Source organism: Maniola hyperantus, chromosome 7, assembly GCF_902806685.2.
Source record: "Maniola hyperantus chromosome 7, iAphHyp1.2, whole genome shotgun sequence".
In the NCBI taxonomy this organism is placed as follows: domain Eukaryota; kingdom Metazoa; phylum Arthropoda; class Insecta; order Lepidoptera; family Nymphalidae; genus Maniola; species Maniola hyperantus.
In genome coordinates, this window is record NC_048542.1 from 5,814,656 (window position 1) to 5,829,743 (window position 15,088).

Sequence of the window (15,088 nt, forward strand, 5' to 3'; positions counted from 1 at the left end):
ATTGGAAATCAGTTTTTAAAATATCATTATTAGGTTTCAAAGACCAGAGACTTAAAATGAAGCTTATTATTAGTATCTAGTGGAGAGATGTTTCTTTTAACAATTTCTTTGTGTGCGAGGATTTTCATTATTATTTTTCTTTGGAAAAAAGTAGTTCCCAAGTAGAAACAAAAGAAAAATAAATAAAACCCCCAAATATATTATAAACTTGCAGGTAAGCCATTTCTACAAATACTTAATTTCTGTTTACTATTACAGGTTTATACCAATCTTAGCAAAATTACTCTCTGACACAGTGTCAAATGATAAGAAAATAAAACTACTTTCTGTGATGCAGGTATGAATGGTCTGAATAATTATTGTTTCATAATAAAGTCTCATTTTCCAACATGTCTTTGGTATTATCCAGGGTCTTCATACTATCCAAATAAAGATCTAGTTATGTACAATTCACAGTCATATTATTATGCTTTTTTGCACACACTAAACTGATTTGAATGTTTTTCTTCAGGACATCTCACATGGAATCAAAATTAGTTGGCAAGAATGTTATCTCCCCAGACTAATGAAGCAACTAACAGAGTGGATAACTCAACCGATCTTAGAACCACAGCACAGGACAATCGGCCACAAATCACTTACTGTGTTAGTCAATGTGTGTTATGGAAATCTGCCCGCTATCTATGCTTTAATGAGGACAGTTGACACAAAGAACTTTGTAAATCATTTGATAACTTTAAAGGTGATTTTTTTTATTTAATAACAACTAAAAATAATACTGTTGTATGCGGCCCAATATAAATATAACAATATCTACCCGATCGGGATAAGTAGGAACTAGTATTTATAATTTTTTTATTGTGAAAACTTCACTGGCTTAATGAAATTTCTAGATTAAGGTTAAAACTATGTAATATGTTAAGCTGTTTGTTTTCTAAATAAATAAATAACCCGGACTGAAAGTTTATCCTACCTACTTTCTTCTGAGGCATAGAGCGAACGGAGCCAAATTCGATCACACATCGATGTATGAATGGTTTTGCAAAATTGATGGATTTTTAAATTAGTAGTGACAGCCTGACATTCCCATAGCAATTTCGAAAAATGTCACCTTATTCTTTGCCTAGTCGTTGTAAAGAAATCCTCTGCAAAATTTCAGCTTTCAGGGGTTTGGGCTAGGCCTCCGTAAATAATATCTATCCACGCATTTACATAAGTCCTACCTAGCTTTGCTATACTTATTTTTCATCCTTTACAACCTCTCAGGCGACCGGTAGAGATAAGTGCTTCCCTTTTCATTGCTTATCTTTTTTTTACAAATTTTTGGTATCAATAAATAAATAAAAAATATTAATCAGTCCATCAGTGAGTGATTCAGGAGTTTTTTTATATGTATTTTCATATAACAATACATATTAATTGATTGATATGATTGTATTGATTAAAGTATATTTTAGGATGGGGGTTACGGTGGTGTAGAAGTGTGTCGCTTGCTACTGTGTCTGTCTAATGGCACACGAGGGTCTGCAAACACAAGGCAACCCGATGTCACTCACAGTTACTTATCCTGCACTATGAAGACTTTCAACAAAGCTATTGTGTAAGTAATTTATACTTATTTGATTTAAGGCTGCCTGTACATGAAACTGGAGTGGTAAGTTAGCGTCATCATCATCATGACCAACTTTTTGCCGGCCATGAGAACGTGTCTCCTCCCAGAATGAGAAGGGTGTAGACCATAGTCTGCCATGATGGTCTTGTGGCCTTGTGCAGACTTCACACACCTTTGAAAACATGGAGAACTATGCAGGTTTCCTCATGATGTTTTCTTTCTGTGCGTGCCCAGGATCGAACCCCCGACCTCTTGAATAGAAGGCCGATACCTTCGCCTATCTATCACCGCTTTATATGTTAAGTTAGAGTTAACAAGTCAAAATCGTTTATAACTCTTACCGGCGCCGCACCGGCCCTACACCGCCATTACCTGTATACGGCGCTAGCCACCGTTGCGATCCGACGATACTATAATGTGATCGCCACATTATAGTATCGTGATTTTATTACGTGGAATTCCACGTAATAAAATCACGGTACGGACGCGTCAGCTGTGCGGCGCCGAATGCAGCTAGGTCAGAGCTCCGGCACCCGACCTGCACCGCCTCGCCTCGTGCGGTTAGTATTCTTTGTATGGACTTTTATGGACATACACTCACTACATCAACTATGTAACGTCAGCAGCGGAGTTGATGTAGTGAGCGTATGTCCATATAAAAAATATCGCACGAGGCGAGGCGGTGCAGGTTGGGTGCTTCTAATGAGCTATGATCTCCATACTTCTTTATCTTACCTTTTCAGTGAAAGAGATGCAACACAGTTACTCCATGCGTACACATTCATCAATGACTTATGTTCAGACAGTGATGTCAAAAGTTTTGTACTTACATATCCTGATTTTTCGACAGCTCTTCATGATTCTTTAAAGGTAACACGCTTTTTACACATTAGTCATAAAAATTATATTAATCTCTGATTCTCTACAGTTATAAGATTGTAATAGTTTGAGTATACGTGTACACAGATGTATGGCCCAAAACGATTTTTTTTAAGTGCCAGTTGACTTTCACACCATATGTTTCCTTAAACTGAGTCTCTTGTACGATGCCGCGAGTCCGACTCGCACTTGACTGTTTTTAAGGATTTGTCAATAATCATTGTGTTTTGCATAATTTTCAGAATATTGACGAATTATGCAAGTTGGTCCCAGATGACACGGGTGAGCCGGGAGCCAGTTGTTTACGACACGTATTGAAGTTTATTACGGTTTTAGTTAATTTAGGTAAGCTCTTAGGCGAGTTGGTTTGTATTTGTTATTTTTTTTAAATCCTTGCGGGGTGGGATGAAATGCGTTATATTTATTCTACCGCTGCAAACATGACCGTCAGGAATCCAAGAAGTTCGCTGTATAGGTGACGCCATCACCTATACAGCGTGCAATTTTAATAGTTGTTTCATGTAGCAAAATGAGTTTGTCTTGGTTTGTACTAATCGATGCAAAAAAAAATTTGAATAAAAAACAGATTTACACTTGGGTATTTGACTCCAATTTTTTTATTACTTTATTATAAACTAAAATAAAAATAATGACGTAAACTGAACAACTAATTAAATAGATCAAATAACAAAAAAGTTATAAGCATTTAAATATTTCTGATTAGACAGAGATAGCGATACAGCAGTTTGACGTCACAGCTACTAATGCCATAGTAGCTTCGTGCGGTTTCATACAAATTTCGTTTTGCGAGAAAGGGATAGAAGACCCTCCCACTCTAAAATTAAAATGCCTGTAACTTTGTAAATCTTTGTTGGATTTTTATTGTTTTTTTCAGTGTAGGTCATTATTTTTATCCTAGTTTATAATAAAGTAATAATATTTATCAAATTCAAAAGTAGGCAAATACCCAATTTTGAAAAACAAAACTCGAAAGCGACCTGAAACCACCTCATGATAGCTTTGCAGCGCAGGCCGTGCGTGCAGGCTAGTTCATGCCAAATTTACCACGCGCGGAAAAGTGCTAAGTGTTTAGAGCAAAATGTTCTCTGTAAAAAACTGACCTGGTAGAGAGTTGAGATAAGGCCGCCTTTGCATTCTACAGCTATTAGATTAAGATCCTTGTATGTTTTTTGTTGATATTTTATATATCACTTTGTGTTGTGTGCAATAAAGTATAAATAACTAAAAAACAGGGTTATATCTTGGTCAATGGTACGGAACACTTCGTGTGCCCAGTGTTTATATTTCCTCGTCAATGCTTGTACCTACTCGATACAAAAATTGTATGAATTCTGTTTGCAGATCTATATTCGCTGCGAAGCCAACACTGCCAGCTGGTCTGTCTGTGTATGAAGGCGAGTCGGACTTGCTTGCCAGACTCGCTGGAGCTCTTTGCAGCTATCGTATCACAATATAGAGGTACACACCAGAGATATTCCCAACGGTAGATAGGCCCAACGAGGTATACCTACTTTATCATAATAAAAATAATGTACATCAGCCTTTGGAATGACATTCCAAAGGTACATTATATATGACGTTTTGTCGGTCTCAACGACAGGGGCAACGCTCTACAAATCTCCTAAAGGACGAAGTATATTACTTTTGGTTGCGTACTGTAAATGTTTATTACTCGTACCAAGCTACGGAACCCTCGGTGAGCGAGTTTGACACTTGGCCGGTTCTTTTTATAGATGAGGGTACACTTCCTCGGGAGCTGAGCTCAGTAATCAGTGACGGGCTGCCAGCGCTCTTGGTACCGCCTGCCCTAGAACCGGGAAAAGCTGGATTACAATGGGTATGTTTCCTACACAGATATTTCCATATATGCAACTAGCGTGGCCCCCTCAGTCCCTCTCGCTCAAGCAGAGGTACTTACTTGTGAAATGTTATTCCGTCTATTTTACGTCCGCTTCGGCTATTATAGCCTAGTATACTGCAACCCACCATTGCCCAATAACTTCTCAAACAAAAAACAACAAAACGAATCAATTATTTATTATACTTGAGGCAACATAACCTCACTTCACGTTGTTTGCCAAAATCTCGTGTACAAATACATTTTGGCAAACAAAAAAAAGTGGCCACGGTGATAAGGACAAAACATAATCATTTTGTCAAGTTCTAATTAGAGCTTAAATGCATTTAGCTATCTCGCTCTAACAGTAAGTGTCACAATAGGGTTACTTCTAATAGCCCTTGTTCTGAGGTTTCCTACCACATAGGTATAACCTGAATACCTTCAAAACGAGAGTAAATAGGCATCTCTAATCGTGCTCCAACCTAGACCTTATCATTGCTTTTTAAGCATGATTGTCGTCAAGCGCAAGCCTTTCACGCAATAATCGACTTTACGACAACCAAAAATGGTTCGGTTGATAATAGCTTAAAAAAACTCTTGAACCTGCACTGTAGATGATTTATCAATCTATAGGTACTAATATTATAAAGAGGTAAAGTTTGTAAGTTTGTTTGTAGGGGGTAATCTCTGGAACTACTGAACCGATTTTGAAAAATCTTTCATTAGAAAGCTACATTATTCCTGAGTAACAAAGACTATATGTTATTTTCAAAAAATTTGAGATCCCTTCGAAAATTGTAATGAGCTACTCGTGAGAAGCCGGGGCAGGTCGCCAGTATATTATAGCCTATGACGACGTAGTTCAAGCACCGCGTAAACTTCTTAAGTCCTAAAAATATCTCAAACTAGCTGATGCCCGCGACTTACGATCGCGTGGATGTATAGGTTTTTAAAAATCCCGTGGGACCTCTTTGGTTTCCCAGGATAAAAAGTAACCTGTGTCACTCTCCAGGTCTTTAAGATACCCATGCAAAAAATCACGGTGATTCGTTGCGACGTGATTGAAGGACAAACCAACAAACAAACACATTTTCGAATTTATAATATGGGTAGTGACTAGTGGTAGTGATAGAAAAAGAAATCTTTTGGTATATTTGTTACAGTTACAAGTAGTAGGAGCGCTGTGTGAATCGTGTGAGACCCAAGAGCGCGTATTACATGAAGTGACACCCGATTCTTTTGAAGACACTTTGTATTCTGTACTGCAGTATACATCACAGGTAACATATTTTTTCAATGAATTTGCTCGCAAAGTGTCTCTAATTTATACAGCTGTTAAAACTTCGATTTATGTTATTATTAGGTGGCATAACTATTATTATTAATAATAATAATAAATAAAATCTTTAATATCTTAACAAACATGTAGTTTAACAAGCTTTAGTGTGTTATGTGTACTATAATTGTCTACTTTGCGCACTTGCATCATAAACAACTATTATTGGATAGGTGCGGTTCTTTTTAAACAGTTTTTGACGATCAAGTCTGAAAATACAGTACAGTTGGTATACAATTTATCCTTGCGATTGATTTTGAGTTGGATATTTATTTTGTAAAAATGATATGTTTACAGAATGGCCCAGTGGGAACAGAGGCTGGCGCGCAGTGCGTGGTGGTCGCGTGTCGCGCCGGGCTGGCTCTAGCGCCTCTCTCGCGGCACTGGGAGGCTGCCTTCACGAGGATGCTGGCACATCATCAGGTACTATACTCCACGATGGGGAACAGCAATGTCTTTAGAATGGCCCATTGGGAACGGAGGCTGCCTCGGCGAGGATGCTGGTACATCAACAGGTACTAGAGTCCTGGTTTTTCTTAGAATTAGACCTTGTTCGACTCAACGCGTGATAGTAGAGACGCTATTCCTAGAAGTTGTGGTACAAGAAACTGGATTTCAGTGTGACAGTGCCCTTAAGTTCCTGAACTTCTAGTAGTAGGGATTTGTAGTACAGTATTTTGTGAGTACATAATATATATACTTTTAATATACATTTTTGGTATATGATTGCAGGTTAGAAAATTGCTATGTGCGGGCCTCGCAAGTAATAACGGAACGCGTCGAAGACAGATTTTGCAAATCATCAAGCATCACTACTTCCCATCAGATCAGATGAATCAGGTGAAACATTTTTATAGGTCCTATACATTAGTCATCAGTACAGTACGATTCAAACGGTGTCCGAGGTCGCCCGAGGTAGCGGGGAGGGTAACAGCGCACGTCTCGCTCCTACATTCCCGCCAGTTCCTTGATGCGTCTCTCTCTCGCTATACGTGTCTTGTTTGTTTGTACAGTCGAGTTGAGAAGTTACTTTGTTTAAGCTTGCTTAAGCTGAGGTGGAACCTACCGCCGCCCGTTAAGGTAAATTGATAGACCCAGCCGCGAAAATTCAAATTTTATTTATTCATTTATTTATTTTTATTTTTCTTGTACCAAAATTGTAGTTACAAAGTAATAATAAATTAAGTTACATTGGAAATGCTTATCTCTAAACAGAGATTTCTTCCAGCTTCCCATCCAAGGTTAAAGTAAGGTGTATCAAGAAGTGGAATAGGTCTACGTCTAATAGATATACTTTTTTTTATTTTTATTTATTTTTTATTTTGTTTATTTGAAAGTAATCAACAGCGTAAATACATAATTATTATTTAAATTTAAATCTAGGTATAACAGAAGGCCAAAAGAGATTACTTAAAATTATAATTAAACTATTTTAACAGAATAGAGTTAGAATAAATGTAGGTATATACAATAATAAAATAAAATTACAACAGTGTGTGTATGATTGTATGTGTGTGTGTATGCGTGTGAGAGTGTGTGCTTATGAGTATGTGTGAGCGTGTGTGCATGTGTGTGTGTGTGTACTTTACTTTCTGCCGCGTAATGAACGCTATTGTCCTCGACGGAGCGCGCCGCTGCAATGTATCTCGGATCATGTGATCAAGTGACCGCCTAGTATAAGCTCTCTTCATTACAGACCTTCCTTACAGATCTTCGGCGAGAGCCTCCACAATATATCGGACGTGAGTGTGGAAAGCGTGTCACCGCGAGTGGACACGGACAGCGAGAGCCTGTGTGCGACAGAGCGACTCACGCCAAGTCAGGAGCTTGTCGTAAACGACCTCATAGCCAGGCTGAACGACGCCTTGCAAGCTGGCAAGGTATTCAATCACTTTTTTTTTTTTTAATTATTCAGATACAAGGTAGCCCTTGACTGCTATCTCACCTGATGGTAAGTGACGATGCAGTCTAAGGTGGGAGTGGGCTAACCTGAAACCTTTGGTTTCTTCACGGCATCGTACCGGAACGCTAAATCGCTTAGCGGCACGGCTTTGCCGGTAGGATGGTAACTAGTCATGGCCGAGGCCTCCCACCAGACTAGACCAGAAATTTAGAAATTATAAAATTCCAAATCCCTGCCAGGAATCGAACCCGGGACCTCCCTCTAATAAGACCACAGCGCTTACCACTGCGCCAGGGAGGTCGGTCGTCACTACCCCTATTATAAATGCGAATGTGTGTTTGTTTGCTGGTTTGTCCGTTGCTCCGTCGGACGGAGCAACGGACAAACCAGCAAACGATGTGATTTTTTGCATGGGTATAGTTAAAGACCTAGCTGGAGAGTGGCATAGGCTACTTTTTATCCCGGAAAATCCAAGAGTTCCCATGGGATTTAAAAAAACCTAAATCCACGCGTACGAAGTTGCGGCATCAGCTAGTAGACAATAATAATCTTAATTAACTAGGGGTCAGGGGACAAGATGTTCTTCAACATGACACCCTACACCGATTCTCGTGATGTGGAAACGTTGCGCATTGTCGCACAACGTCGCGTGTACGTATAGTGCATACATTTTAAGAAAAGTCTCGCCATATTTGCTCTTTGTCAATTGTCATGTCAAAAGTACGAAATGATTTTGAATTTTGAATTTTTGAATATTTTCGAGCTCGGACAGTTTTTGGGCAGTTTATATCCATGCCTATTTTATTATTTGCAGATAAACGATATAGCGACCTCAAGCGCAATGGAACTGTATGGCTACAAGATGACGTGTTTAGAACAGAGGCTCCATTCGCATGCTGTCACTTTACAAGTAAACAAAACCATATTACGCGACAGGTCCAAGAGGCAATCGGGAAGGGAACGCCCCACCTCATACCGCGATCCGGTATTTGACAACTAGTTAAATCAATATCTTTTTATCAAACGTCAAACACGCTCTTAGCATACTAAGCTTATTCTTCTATGAAATGTGACGTCACAATGATTTGACGTGCTTTTTTAGTTTAATCGATAATTTAAAACTAACAAAGGACGTGGATTTTACGTATTTTGAAAGGCCCTCTATTTAATAATCAGTGAGGAATAATTTCTTTTTGACATAAACAATATCCCTATTGCCATCTCGACCTGTCGCGGACTATATATTGCTTTATTTATAGACGAACATACCCATAGCCATAGCGTAGTAGACCATAAAATCATATTCTAAATGTAATGAATATTTTTAACCTGCCTGTTGCCAACGTCCATACCATGTTGAATACACCGGTTCTCGTCCGATCACCGAAGTTAAGCAACATCGGGCGCGGTCAGTACTTGGATGGGTGACCGCCTGGGAACACCGCGTGATGTTGGCTTTTTGCATTTTAAAGTATTATTAATTTTCATGCCTTCGCATACGGTAATTAATTATTTTTGGCACTAATTTTCTAATTTTATCGAAATAATCCACGGATGGACTAATTTTATCCCCGCTGGCCAAGTGCTGATTGGCAGAGTTTACACACCTTTGACAACATTATGGAGACGCTCAGGCATGCATTCCTCACGATGTTTTCCTTCACCGTAAAAGCATGTGATATTTAAATACTTAAAACGCACATAAATCTGAAAAGTTAGAGGTCAAGGATCGAACCTTCAACCTCTCGAATAGGACACGGAATTTATTGTAAGTCAGATGTACTAACTAAAGATTAACTTGACAGAGTGCAACAGAACACACGGCGTCCCTGCAGCACGCGCTGGCGCTGATGCAAGCCACCAACTCCTCCCAACAGGACGTCCTATACACTACGCAGATGCAAAATGAGAAGTTCGACCTATTTTATTTTTACCTTCTTACTCCAAATTAACAAAGGTTTTGTGACTGGATTAAAAGGACATAAATCACATGATTCTTGTATTATACTAGGTGATACTTGCGACTTCGTCCGCGTCAGTTTCGGTTTTTAAAAATTCTGTCGGAACTCTTAGATTTTCCGGGATAAAAAGTAACATATGTCCTTACCCGGGATGCAAGCTATCTCTGTATCAAATTTCGTCAAAATCAGTTAAACAGATGAGCCGTGAAAAGCTAGCAGACAGACAGACACACTTTTGCATTTATAATATTAGTATGCATGTATAACCACCTAAATTATAATGTATTTCCATAATAATATCATAAAAGTGTCTATCTTGTTAAGTCTGTCTATTAAGTATCGTTTCACAGTCCATCCTGGGGACAGACAGTCTACTTTTTATCCCGAAAAAATTAAAAAGAGTAAAAAAAACCTAAATTCACGCGGATGAAATCGCAAGCATCAGCTAGTTTTTATGTGCTTTTACATAATAAGCAAGAAAAAGTTACTTTTATAAACTAATTTCGTTAGATTAGTCAGAAGCATCGATGGTTCAGTGGTAGAATGCTCGCCTGCCACGCGGGCGGCCCGGGTTCGATTCCCGGTCGATGCAAGATCTTTTTACTTTTTATTTTATCATAATTTTTTCTCATTAGAAAATAAAAAGGAAATAGAAATATATTTTAATAAAGTACCTTCTAATTATTAATATCTATACTGTTCGTGTTCAATTTTAATTTTTTTTGTTAATTTAATTTGCATGTTATAGGTATAAAAGAACAATAGAAGAGTTGCATAAACAACTTGAAGACGCGGAAAAAACATTACAAAGTTTCCGTGCTAAACTAGCTGGTGAAAGGCTCGACAAAGAAAACCAGAAGGAAGCCCTGCACAAAGAATTCAGATCCCAAATCGCTGTACGTATTTAACAATGATAGATTATATATACTTGATAATCTATTTTTAGTTGTTCTAATAATAATAATAATTAACCAACAAGGGATATTGGGAACACCTTTATTTTGAAAAATAAAATAAAAAATTGGTAGCGCCATCTCTTGTCATATTTGCTTTAACATGTTTTTGCATTCTTAATATAGATGGCGTCTTTTTAATGTGATTTATGTGTATGGATGGTATATCATAATTTTCTCAATGTTACTTCGGTAGTATTTTGCCTTCTGAAAAGCCATAAATCGCACAATTCGATATAAAGTCCCGCAAATTGCTATCGCGCTGGAACCATGTCTCATTAACATCGAAATAACGTCATTTTGACGTCAGCCGAAATAAAAATATGCCATCAGCTCGAAACTTCAGTCTAGTGCTGGCGTCACTAAAATGGCGGGCACGCTCATTAGCAATTTGTGGGACTTACAATGTAATGAATTGATTATAAAAGAAGGTGAAAAAATCATAATCTGATGTATTTTCAACCTATCTGTTGCCAACGTCCATACCATGTTGAATACACCGGTTCTCGTCCGATCACCGAAGTTAAGCAACATCGGGCGCGGTCAGTACTTGGATGGGTGACCGCCTGGGAACACCGCGTGATGTTGGCTTTTTGCATTTTAAAGTATTATCAATTTGCATGCTTTCGCATGTACAGTAATTAATAAAATTTTCAGATTTTTTATTTTTTGGCACTAATTTTCTAATTTTATCGAAATAACTCACAGATGGACTAATTTTATCCAATAAGTAGTGGTATGTACTAGAGTATGTAGTAATACTTAGTTTATTATCAATTATTTTTAGACTGCAGCCAAATAATATGCAAGATGAAGTGTTTGTACTAAATGTTCTTGTTTTCAGAGTATAGAGAGTGAGATGAAAGCTCGCGAAAGGGAAATGGAGGAACGGTCCAAGCAAATGGAGCTGGACAACCGAGCAGTGCAGAAGAAGTTAGAACAACAGGTTGGTACTTTTTAGGGTTCCGTACCTCAAAAGGAAAAACGGAACCCTAATAGGATCACCTTGTTGTCTGTCTGTCTGTCAAGAAACCTAAAGAGTACTTCCCGTTGACCTAGAATAATGAAATTTGGCAGGTAGGTAGATCTTATAGCTGGCATTTGGGGAAAAATCTGAAAACCGTAAATTTAGGGTTAGATCACACAAAAAAAATTAAATTGTGGTCATGAACTAATACTTAGTATTTTCAATTTTCTCAGTATGATAACTATATTAAGTGGGGTATCATATGAAAGGTCTTCACCTGTGCATTCTAAAACAGATTTTTATTTATTTTTATGTATCATAGTTTTTGAATTATCCTGCAAAATGTCGATAAAATACGACTGTAGTACGGAACCCTCATTGTGCGAGCCTAACTCGCACTTGGCCGGTTTTTTGCCATATTCTGTATTATAAAGAGTTGGAAACTGAAAGAGTGTGTGCTGTTAAGAAAAAATGACATTCTTTTAAAAACTCATAATGTTACTATACCTATATATTGCACTTACTATATCTCCATATATAAAAATGAATCGCTGAATGTGTTGCTGATCGCAAATCTCGAGAAAAGCTGAACCGATTTCGCTAATTCTTTTTTTTATAATATTCCTTGAAGTACGAGGATGGTTCTTACGGAGAGAAAAATTTAATTCAACCTCCCCCTCAATTTTCTAAACTCCACCCAAGCGAAGCCGGGGCGGGTCAGCTAGTTATCTATAAAGTTATCTATAGTCGAATTTTTAAACAACATTTTTTAAGTTTTCAATTTCCATTGCTACCAGATCTTTATGAAAAACTAGCTTAAGCTCGCGACTTCGTCCGCGTGGACTACACAAACTTACGAACGAACACACAAACAATAATTTTCATATAATTCAAGATTGTTTTCATTTTATTCAGGCTAATAAAAATAGTGAGTTAGCGAGTGTGCTGATAAAGTTCGAAGAGCGAGTCAAACATAAAGACAAGAAGTTGGAAGAGGCCGCCGCCGCCGAAGCCGTTTTAAGGCGGGAACTGGAACAAAAGGACAATGTAAGTATTTGATTACTAGCTCATGCCCGCGACTTCGTCTGCGTGGAATTAGGTTTTTAAAAATCCCGTGGGAAGTCTTTGAATTTCCGGGATAAAATCCCTATGTGTTAATCCTATCTCCATTCCAAATTTCATCCAAATCCGTTCAGCCGTTTTTGCGTGATTGAGTAACAAACATCCAAACATCCAAACATCCAAACATCTAAACATCCAAACATCCACACTTTCACATTTATAATATTAGTAGGATTAGTAGGATTAGCTAACCCGCGACTAGGTGGACAGACGACATCAAACGAGTCGCAGGGAGCCGCCGGATTCAGGCGGCGCAAGATCGTGGCGTGTGGCAGTTCCTACGTCCAGCTGTGGACGTCTTTCGGTTGATGATGCTGATTATGACCCGCCCCGACTTCGCTCGAGTAGAATTTTTAAATATCACAGAGGAAGTGGAATTTCCAAAAACCCTGAAATACGTACTGTAGAGTGTAAATTTTGTATAAGGACCTGCCATATTCACTCTTTGTAATGTGCCAACTGACACATGAAGCAAAAATGTCCTTTCTCAAAATGTATTATAATATTTAATTTTTGATCGAAAGCTCGAATACCAATTTCATGGATAACATAACTTGAAAAATGACGGATTTTCATACAAAATTTCATCTCCTTGTACCCCCTTAGTACCAAATATACCTAACCGACAGCCTAAATAGTAAATACCTATTTTCATCGATATAACTTGAAGAATGACGAACTTTTATATAAAATTTTATTCCCTATTCAATCCACCGTATAGGTTTTTATAACTAAATAGATACCGACAGAATGACACCGATGTTTATCCTGAAAATGTATTCAAATTGAAATTTATTTCATGTAAGCCAACTTGCAGCGTTTAGCTACATGACAATTTTGTCAGAAAGCAGATTCAACTGATTTTGTCAAACAATTACAGATGATAAAACAATTGGAGAAGACAGTAGTGGAGCGAGAGAACAGGCTGTATCAAGTGACGTCACAGATGGAAGAGATGAAACGCGTCCAGGAGATGGTGGCCAAGCTCATGAGCAAGAGCACGTCTACCGCCGCCAGCTAGGGGCCAGGTAAATCTCCCTTGTTACTAATAGTCCCAACTGTGTTTTGTTTCCTAACAGGCTCAAATCTTTGAGCCGCAACGGTGTCTTGTTTCCTAACGGGCTCAAATCTTTGATCCGCAACGGTTTATTGTTTCCTAACGGGCTCAAATCCTTGAGCCGCAAGGGTGTATTATTTCCTAGCGGGCTCAAATCTTTGAGCCGCAACGTTGTATTGGTTCCTAACGGGCCCAAATCTTTGAGCTGCAACGGTGTCTTGTTGCCTAACGTTCTGAAATCTTTGAGCTGCAACAGGAAACAAGAGCTCCCTAACGGCCTCAAATCTTTGAGCCGTAAGCTCGTGACGGTGTCTTGTTTCTTATGGTGCTGGTGTAACATTGAAACTACACTTTTTTACGAAAATCTGACAAACCACAGACAGATATTTATTACTAGAATGTGTCTACAAAATTTCATTAGTTTGATTGGTGAGTAATGAAATGAGAACTAGATGCATTTCTATGGAAAGGGCTTAGGGTAAGAGAACTATAAGAGTATAGTTCTCTTATACTTCTCTTATTATGTTATTCAGCTCACACAGCGCTGCAATCTAAAATTCAATTAACGCTTCTCTTTCTATCTCGCAAACTTTTATCTCGTTATCTCTACTACTATAATGGCTGCAACTTAATGTCAAGTGATGTAACTAAAACCTTGTCTTCAAACGTTTTCTTTCTGTTTCAGATTATGAATAGAAATATGAATAGAAAATAATGAATACATAGAAAAAAAGCTGGTCGAATCTCGCCGATGCGTGCTTTTATAGTTCTTTACATTGTTAACGAAAGTTACTACAGTAATTTTGTCCATACAATTTAATTATGCTTAAACAACTGCCGGCTATATTTCAATTTTATAATTTACATTGTAATTTGTAATACTGCAGGTAAAAATGTCAGTTACAGTGCATGACACCAGCAAAAAGCTGAAGACTTTGTGTTGTGAATTCATTGATGAAAATTAATTATCATTTATTGGTATTCAAATATTAGTACTTCAAATTGACATAGAGTTAGATTAATTTAATTGGATTAAGTACTATTTCTTTTTTTCAACAAATGAACTTCATTTTTAAATTTATTTTGACTATTTTTTCCCGATATCATATGTTTTATATGAATCAAATGATCAATATAAATTGTCAATGATGCTAATGGAATTTGTTTATTTAACTGGACTATGTGGCAAATAAATAACTATTATGTTATCAATTGTTTTTATCACTGCTTAAAGCTTTCTTCCTAATCTTTCTATTTATTTAATTAATACATCAGTACAGTACCTGGGCGCGACGTTTAAATTAATTTATTTGGAAGGTTCTTATTATATAAAAAATGATGAAAACTGTCTTCGAAAGAGAAAAATATTGTATAGTCCATACAAAATGACTTTTCACGCGTCATAACTCTATGGGTCAAATGTCATGTCAAAAGTAT

At 37.6% G+C, this 15,088-nt stretch overlaps 1 protein-coding gene and 3 non-coding genes across 5 annotated transcripts in view; all 4 read left to right on the top strand.

Moving 5' to 3' along the window:
* Nucleotides 1-14,859, top strand: part of LOC117983600 (protein CIP2A) — a 34,669-nt gene extending 19,810 nt beyond the window's left edge. For both annotated transcript variants that reach the window (XM_069499881.1, XM_069499880.1), the window contains 18 exons: nt 259-337; nt 512-742; nt 1,458-1,600; nt 2,356-2,482; nt 2,734-2,836; nt 3,854-3,970; nt 4,246-4,349; nt 5,516-5,632; nt 5,986-6,111; nt 6,421-6,528; nt 7,398-7,568; nt 8,406-8,501; nt 9,397-9,503; nt 10,301-10,448; nt 11,350-11,451; nt 12,388-12,519; nt 13,475-13,622; nt 14,337-14,859. In XM_069499881.1, the coding sequence (XP_069355982.1) occupies nt 259-337; nt 512-742; nt 1,458-1,600; nt 2,356-2,482; nt 2,734-2,836; nt 3,854-3,970; nt 4,246-4,349; nt 5,516-5,632; nt 5,986-6,111; nt 6,421-6,528; nt 7,398-7,568; nt 8,406-8,501; nt 9,397-9,503; nt 10,301-10,448; nt 11,350-11,451; nt 12,388-12,519; nt 13,475-13,615 (2,152 nt within the window). In that variant the 3' untranslated portion in view covers nt 13,616-13,622; nt 14,337-14,859. The remainder of the gene's footprint in view (nt 1-258; nt 338-511; nt 743-1,457; nt 1,601-2,355; nt 2,483-2,733; nt 2,837-3,853; nt 3,971-4,245; nt 4,350-5,515; nt 5,633-5,985; nt 6,112-6,420; nt 6,529-7,397; nt 7,569-8,405; nt 8,502-9,396; nt 9,504-10,300; nt 10,449-11,349; nt 11,452-12,387; nt 12,520-13,474; nt 13,623-14,336) is intronic.
* LOC117984141 (5S ribosomal RNA) lies at nt 8,930-9,048 on the top strand. The gene has a single exon (XR_004673781.1). It is a non-coding gene; the product is annotated as a 5S ribosomal RNA (ribosomal RNA).
* Nucleotides 10,074-10,144, top strand: TRNAG-GCC (transfer RNA glycine (anticodon GCC)). The gene has a single exon. It is a non-coding gene; the product is annotated as a tRNA-Gly (tRNA).
* Nucleotides 10,978-11,096, top strand: LOC117984143 (5S ribosomal RNA). Its single transcript, XR_004673783.1, has one exon. It is a non-coding gene; the product is annotated as a 5S ribosomal RNA (ribosomal RNA).
* Nucleotides 14,860-15,088: the final 229 nt, after the last annotated feature.